General features: G+C 39.5%; 1 protein-coding gene across 1 annotated transcript in view; it reads right to left on the bottom strand.

Moving 5' to 3' along the window:
* Positions 1–2,805: 2,805 nt before the first annotated feature.
* Positions 2,806–8,516, bottom strand: part of LOC131699103 (chondroitin sulfate proteoglycan 4-like) — a 54,974-nt gene continuing 49,263 nt past the window's right edge. The window contains exon 10 of the mRNA XM_058994919.1: positions 2,806–8,417. Coding sequence (XP_058850902.1) covers positions 6,490–8,417 — 1,928 coding nt within the window. The 3' untranslated portion in view covers positions 2,806–6,489. The remainder of the gene's footprint in view (positions 8,418–8,516) is intronic.

Here is an 8,516-nt window from a genome sequence, read left to right as displayed (position 1 = left end):
GTGATAAAGCTTGCATCACTCGATTTTCAAGGTGTGGTATCCAAAGCATAATCTGTAATTGACAAACCCAGGACTGGAAGACCCAAAAAGCTGTCTAACAAGGATGAGCAATACTTGAAGATAATAACCTTAAGGAATAGAAAGAAGACAAGTGTTGAATTGACAAAAGAACTGGCAGAAGGCACAGGTGTCGTTGTCCGTCAAATCAACAGTATGAAGGTCACTCTGGAAATCAGGACTTAAAGGATGTGCTGCAGTAAGAATAAGAAACGGGAACAAGACTAAAAGGCTAAAATATGCACAAGAACACAGAAATTGGACTATGGAACAAAGGTCAAAGGAGCTTTGGACTGTTGATGGATGGACGACACCTGTGCCTTCTGCCAGTTCTAATACAAAATGCATCAGAAGCAAATCCAGTAAATGTTTCAGCTTGCCGTCATTAAACTTCAATAACACAGAAAAGCTGCATCGCCACCATGACAGTATGCTCGGTCGCCAATCTCCAAAACTGCACAAACAAGTGGTGTTTCGCAAAACACTGCTGAAATCTTAAAAAGAGTCAACTTAGTTAATCCTAACCAATACTTCAAGCACAGTACAGAAACCAGAACCAGAGGACACAGTTGGAAATTAAGTGGAGATAGACTTAGGACAGAGGGAAGGAGACACTTCCTCATGCAGTGAGTGGTGAGGGTATGGAATGAATTACCTAGTTAAAAATAGTCTGTATTATTATTATTTAAAAGGCTGTTGAATAGAGAGCAGGACCCATAGGCATATACTGTAAAATATAAACGTGAGGGGATGAAAGTATGTTGGTGATACCATTGTGATTAAACCTGACAATTTCACAGGGATTCAGAATATTAAAGAACATGTAGTATGGAAAGAGTTAATATTCATAACCCTGTGACGTTCTGTTTTCCAACCAAGATTCTGCACTTTCCTGAGGTCTCAGATGGGAGGGCTTGTGTTGTAAATCCTGCGTCACACAATGGCACCACCTGCTGGTACATTCTAGCTATAACAGCCTGTGCACCGAACCAACAGGACAGGTCTGTTCTGCACTAATCTCTCCACTATCCACTTACATCTTGTTATGATTGAGGAAATGCTGGTCTAAAAGTTGGTTGTCACAATGGGAACTACATTTCCTTTCAAAAAGAAAAACTAAATTGTTTGACCTTTTCCTTCAGTAAATAAAACCGTAGACGTATAATATTGAAGCATAAAATACAGAGTATATCAAATTCTGAGAATGTGTTGGGGGTGTCTGTCTATTTGCAGGTTAATATTTATATACACGTTTCCTGGTTAAATTGGCAATTGATTATCTTTTTGGTTCCCCTCCAATCAGACTTACAAGCCACATTCTCTCATGGCTGGCTTACTCCTCTCGTGCAGAAGCAGTAAACAGAAAAAGAGCAGGGCTATAACCCTAATCTGTGCTCTAACACAACATTTACACAGCTAAGAGTAGCGTCCCTATGGTTTCACCGCTCACTGTTTTTAGAAGAGCCTCTGTAATTATTACTGCAGGCTAATTCACGGAATACTTTCCAGTCTGTGTCGTTCTTGCTGGATCAGATACAGGAATAACAGACAGAATCAAATTATTTTGGTTTTGGAGGGACGTCATTAAAAGATCAAGGGGCACTGCAGGAACACAAAGACGTCACTGCCCTAGCCAGTGTTGGGGAAGTGACTTTTAAAAAGTACTCTGCTACAGTTACAAGTTACTTGAACAAAATTGTAACTAGTTACTGTAACTTATTAGTTTGAAAAAAGTACAGTTACGAATAGTTAATTTTTAGCACAATTTACATTCTACAGAGATTTTTTTTTATCAGTTTAGTCTGGCTTCAGCTATTGAACCCTCCTCTCACGCAATTTTCTATGTCAAATACTAGCGGAGGAGAAACTAGAATAAGTGTTATGTGTACTATGAAGATCAAGGCTTAGGTTTAAATATGATCTGCTGAGTTAGTGGGACTGTTTCTATAGCTCAGGCTCTTTGGTTTTGGGGCAGGAAGTGTTTAATCCACAGTCCGGTGTCACCATGTGATCCAGCATTCGTATGGAGGAATACATCTCTTCCTAAAATCTTGAATTCCTTCAGGGAAGCTGGGAGGAAAATCTCCTATTTCATCTTTGTTATTGCAAGACCATTGTATGTATTCAGTTGATACAGGGTAGTTTATTCTTCACTGTTTAGATCAATTGAATAGACTTTGCATCTGTAAAATCAATGCCACATGACAGCAGGAGGCTTGGTGGTCCAGTGGTTAAGTAAAGGGCTTGATACCAGGAGGTCTCTAGTTCTAACCCCTACTCAGCCACAAAGTCCTATTGTAAGTGACTCTGCATCAGTTGTTGCTGCATAGTTCACCCCCTAGTCTTTGTAAGTCGCTTTGGATGACAGCGTCTGCTGAATGACTAATTAATAAGTAATACCCCAATATCTTCTTGACAGCACATCTTGCTGCCCTGCTATGTGGTATGGTGGTGAGTCTTATTCTTTTGTAGGTTCAGGAGACTGAGACCGAGGCAACCCAACGCAGAGGGGAGGCTGGGTGTGAACCTGGTACCTTGGGTTCTTCAGCACCATATCTTAATCACTGAATGAAAGAGCCAAGATCTCAGCAAGCTGGTAAATTTTCTTTTATGTGCATGACCTAATTTACATTGCAAGGGTCTTTCATGTACACACCATACCCCTGACATTTTACTGTCAAAAATCCAATTGGTAGGAAAAAACAACACATTTTACACTCTTTTTTTTTTAAATAGTTTATTGTTAAGGGGAATTTTTACAGCAGTTTTTTTTTTTGTATAATTACACAACACTTCTCAAATTTCTTAACAAAATTCTTCTAAATACTGACAAGTTTAAGACATTCCTACATCATTTCTCGTAGTTTTCTTTGAAGATTACTGTATAATTTGCAACAAAAGGATGTATAAAAAGCATGGCTACAGCAATACTGCCACTGGGGTGAAATAAAGGACTGGATGAACCTGGCTGTGCATTTGTGACCACATACAGCATACTAAAACCTAAACTAACTAGCCTGTAATAGGTTTGGTGTGAGGAAAATACAGGCCCATGATGGGTTAAGCCTTAGAAACACAATTTTAATTGATACCATATATTAGCTTCAGGTCCAATTTTACTGCTCCCCCTTTGATTTAAATACATTTTCTTCAATTTCTTTTGAGGGTACACTGCTTAACAGCCCTATTGGGCATGGTGGTATGCATGTATTTGCCCAATGTTCGCTGTGCTGCACAAAAATGCTCCTTTCCAAAGGAAATGACATTCTCACTTGTCGCAGTTTCAATAGCAGGATAGAACAGAGGGCTGCTCTATAGTGCAATGCTTTTCCTGGTGTACAATCATATATCATGTGACTCACAGGAGACACAGCGACCGGAGTTCTAACCAAAGTCTTTCTATGACTGCCGTTATCTGAGGTACAGAGATGACTGTTGTCCGTTTCAAAACGTACAGGCTCTGTTATATAAATGCTATGGGATGGCTGTAATGGAGATGCCATGGTTTGGTTTGGAATGTAATACAGTATCTGCAACTATCCATAAAATAGTCATAAAAACTGCTCTAGTATATATTGATGCTGGAGTTTCAAAGAGAAAGTCAACACCTATCAACTGCAAACCTGGAAAATATACTAGAAACAAAATAATAATATACATATTTATATACAAAAGTGAAATCTACAACAGTCATTTTTGGATTTTTAATTTAAAACCTGTCAAAAAAGTGTGGTTATGAATGAATTCCTGCACAGACACCAAGATAGATATCACACAAGATTTGAAGAAACTTTAAAACAAACAAAAATATCATATACACAGGAAATGTAAATATATTAGGCCCCGCCAATTTAAACTGAATAAAGGCTGTTATTTAATGAATACCTAACAACTTAAAACTTCTTAAAGGGAATTACTCCTAAAATATGAGTATTGGAACACCCCTATTTGAAACAATACATGTGTCATTCCTTTTAGTGCTTACTACTGTATAATAACAATAAATTGTATTCCTTTTGTGATTGTACATTGTGGTTCATGTCAAAAGTTGCCAAACAAGGATGGAGCCTCCAAACGACATGACTCACCAGATGTTTGGTGATTTTTTGGGACATATGAAATAATTTTCAACATAATAGAGATAGAGATACTCACAAGTTCTGGGTCACTAATAGTGAGGAATGTAGCCGAACACATCGGCAGAAGCTTGTAGTAACTGTGAAGAATCTATAAACTAGGATAAGCAAACTAGACATACCCTCCATGGGGGAGATTGCTCTATTACTTTAGATGAATGCACTCACAGGACAGGATACAGTGACTGTGTTCTAGTCTAGTGTTCAGTACCGCTTTACAGCTACGTCCCACAATCACTGCAATCTTAACCCAGAGGTTGAGGGATTGAGTCTGCTTGTTTATGCATGTTGCCTCAGTTCTACCAATGCATGCTTCAGTGGGTTCATGTACTTAGCCCTTCCATGGGTTCAGTGCTGGAGGAAAAGCTTGAACCCAAGAACACTTGAAAAAAATACTATCTGCAGTCATAAAAAACAAATAAATCATTATATGAATGTCAGTCCAGCTGCAGCAACAGAAATGTGTACTTCTAGATAGCGGTACATCTATATGTTTAGTAACCAGGGTAGGGGACTGTGATTATACTGCAAGCTTAACACTGTTGAACCTGCATTTACATACGGCAATTTCTGTTTTTCAAGTACATGTAATCCTATATACAGCTCTGGAAAAAATTAAGAGACCACTGCATAATTATCAGTTTCTCTGGTTTTACTATTTATAGGTATGTGTTTGGGTAAAACGAACATTTTTGTTTTATTCTATAAACTACTGACAACATTTCTCCCAAATTCCAAATAAAAATATTGTCATTTAGAGCATTTATTTGCAGAAAATGACAACTGGTCAAAATAACAAAAAAGATGCAGTGTTGTCAGACCTCGAATAATGCAAAGAAAATAAGTTCATATTCATTTTTAAACAACACAATACTAATGTTTTAACTTAGGAAGAGTTCAGAAATCAATATTTGGTGGAATAACCCTGATTTTCAAGCACAGCTTTCATGCGTCTTGGCATGCTCTCCACCAGTCTTTCACATTGATTTTGGGTTATTTATGCCACTTCTGGTGCAAAAATTCAAGCAGCTCGGCTTTGTTTGATGGCTTGTGACCATCCATCTTCCTCTTGATCACATTCCAGAGGTGTTCAATGGGGTTCAGGTCTGGAGATTGGGCTGGCCATGACAGGGTCTTGATCTGGTGGTCCCCCATCCACACCTTGATTGACCTGGCTGTGTGGCATGGAGCATTGTCCTGCTGGAAAAACCAATCCTCAGAGTTGGGGAACATTTTCAGAGCAGAAGGAAGCAAGTTTTCTTCCAGGACTACCTTGTACTTGGCTTCAATCAGGGTTATTCCACCAAATATTGATTTCTGAACTCTTCCTAAGTTAAAACATTAGTATTGTGTTGTTTAAAAATGAATATGAACTTATTTTCTTTGCATTATTCGAAATAAACTTCAGCTTACAGAAAAGAAAATAAATCTGTTTAGTTTTTAGCACCAAATTATAGTGTATTAACAAAACCAAATCTGAATGCAAAGAAATAGTTCATCTCAAGTAATTTCCATAATATGGCTTTCAATCGCAGACGGAAAATACATTTGTTTTTTTAAGTATGGTGTAAATGGATAATATTGTATATGACTTCACACACATATTTAAATACCTTGAAAATATGTTATACATTTGTAAACTATATATCGAAAATATATTTTCTTTCTGACATAAAATTAGATCTGACAATTTACAGCCCATATCTTAGTAGGGAGAAGCAATCATAGCTGAAGAAATGGGCATTTTAGTTGGAAATATTATAATCTCTAGGCTAGTTAAGTGGCAGCTGGCAGCTTGGGAATGTCCACACTGTAGTTTCCAGTGAGTGACCCAATAGTATACTTTGTTATTCAGTGCTGTCAATTCAGTAGCTGTCATAAGCACTCGATACACCGTAGGTGGTAAAGAGACTGTATTTGTCTAGACATTCCATGTCATATAATTCCTAGTAGTTTGGTTGGTCTAGCTAGTATCTGTATGTTGATTTTGCTCAACACAGTACAGATATTCCATCAGCTAATGGAATCTATACATAGTTCTAGAATAATAAAACAGTTTCTTCCTTTGACATAACATTCTTAATATGTGTATCAGTGATAAACTGAGCACTTGTGACAGCTATCATAATCTTCATATGGTGGAACCTATTATACATTTTGCAAAACCTGAGGAAAATAAAGGCCCATGGTGGTTTAAGCTCTAGAAACACCATTTTAATAATACTGTGAGGAATGACTTTTAAACCTCTTTAAAATTAATTAAATGGAACTCCTCCAATGTGGTCATGCGCCAAGCTTATACCCAGTACTGATTCTTTTTTAAAGCTGGGTTTGTTGTCCTACAATACTGCAATATCTCAGGGTCAAGTTGTCCACTGGGGGGTCCTGAATTGCCTTGAATCCCTTCCTTGGAGACTTGTGGGCCCATGTTCGATAGAGGTATGCTATGGGCAGGATCGGTCTTCCGAAATGTCTCTTGGTTGACCTCTCCGTTTTTGGGCTTGGAGGAGATCACCTGGACGTCATGCTTCCCGGTTTTGTTGCGATGGACGAGGTAATATGCCAAGATAGCCGCCACAATTAAGAGCAAGATGATGACACAGATGGGAATGATGATTGCTAAAATGTTGTTTTCCAAAGACACGATTGCTTGCTTCTTTTCGGTTCCTGCTTTCACAGGACGGGAGGTTGGGTGAACTTTGGAAGCCCCATCTTCAGTCCCTCCCCACCGTGATGTATCTGGAGAGGCTAAAGAAGAATCCTCCACCCCAGGGAGGTTCCTGCCTTCTGGTTCTAGGTCCCCAGTCCCACTGGATGGAACCTTGATCAAAATTGCATCATAGATGACAGAGGAGTTGTAGGGGGCAGTCCTGAAGGATAAGGAGCCCAGAGCTGGCGGGACACCATTTGCCATCAGAATAAACTGAAAGGTATCGTTCTGAACCTGATCTCCTACATCTGTTTGGCTAAATATTTCCAGGACAATCCTTCCTTCCTCAAGGTCTTTTTGGGTGAAGAAGTGTAACGTGCCATTCTCGTCCTTGCCGCTGTTAAATGGTAAAAACCTGGCTCCTCTTGGTTGACGTGTTATCTTGTAAGATGGAATACTCTCAGTCCTGTTGGCCAGTTTTGAGGCATTTAATATGCTGGTGTCCACCAAGATGGTTGTTTCTCTGGGCCAAAGGGGATCCTCTGGTAAGTCCACCAGGGGACTCACAGTGAAGTTCAGAACACCAGAAACATTGGCTGCCCTGGACTGCACCATGAACCTGAAACTGTCCTTATGGGATGTGAAGTTCAAGAACTGGTAGCTGACTCTCCCTTCATCAATTTCCCTCTGTGAGAACTGGGACACGGGGAGGAGATCAACCACCACAGTTCCATATTTCGGGGTTTCAGTTATCTCGTAGAGCACCTCCTGCTGCTTCTTTGAATCCACCATCACCTTGAGAACATTATCCGTTATAAGTGTTTTGGTGTCTCCTTGCTTAACATGGAACTCCTCAGCTTGGATCAAAGTCAGATTCCTTGAAAAGACGTTGATATTCAATGTATAAGAGGAAGTCTGATGCTTTCCATCAGAGATAATGAAGTCCATAAAACCAGGAGATAGGCTTCCATCACTTACAAAAGCTACCTGGCCGGAATTGATGTCTGCTTGTGTGAACATGTTGATTACGTTGTTTGTGTCTCTATCAATTAGGAGACCGTTGGTAGGACCTTTTGTAATTGTAAAGATAATCTTGTTAGGCAAACTGTCCTGGTCAACAGTATTCAGGTTCTCCTGGCTAAGAATGGTAATGGAACCCTGTAGGACTTCCAGAACAAGGTTCTGGCTCACCAGTTCAGGAGGATTGTAGTTTACGGGCTTGATGGAGATGTTGAAGGCCTCTTCAATGACAATGCCTTTTTGTGACTGACTTCCAAGTCCCTGTTCCCTTGGCTTGAGCCAGACTTGAAAGGTGAAGCTGTCTGCTTCAGTGTCTGAACCATCATGGAGGTACTCAAGCTCCCTCCTATCTATATGCTCCTGCAAGAAGTACGGAAAGTTCAGTTGCAAGGCTTGGCCAACCAAAGAGAGTCTTCCATGAGCAGGAAACCTCGTCACCTCAAACGCAATGTCATTGGATGCACTTAGAGGCATTGGTAGACTGGCTAGGAAGTTGGAAGCATCTAATCTGGATCTGTCAATGGTTGTACCTTCACCTTCCAGGATGTTCAGACCTGAAAAAATCAAACATATATTAATTTATTTACAACTTTGTTACCAGCGTTATTATCAGTGCAGTGAGTCATTGAGAGTTAGAAACATAAAGTCACTTT

The sequence above is a fragment of the Acipenser ruthenus genome, chromosome 21 (assembly GCF_902713425.1).
Source record: "Acipenser ruthenus chromosome 21, fAciRut3.2 maternal haplotype, whole genome shotgun sequence".
Taxonomy (NCBI): domain Eukaryota; kingdom Metazoa; phylum Chordata; class Actinopteri; order Acipenseriformes; family Acipenseridae; genus Acipenser; species Acipenser ruthenus.
Note: the sequence above shows the minus strand (reverse complement) of the source record. Positions and strands in the feature narration are given on the sequence as shown.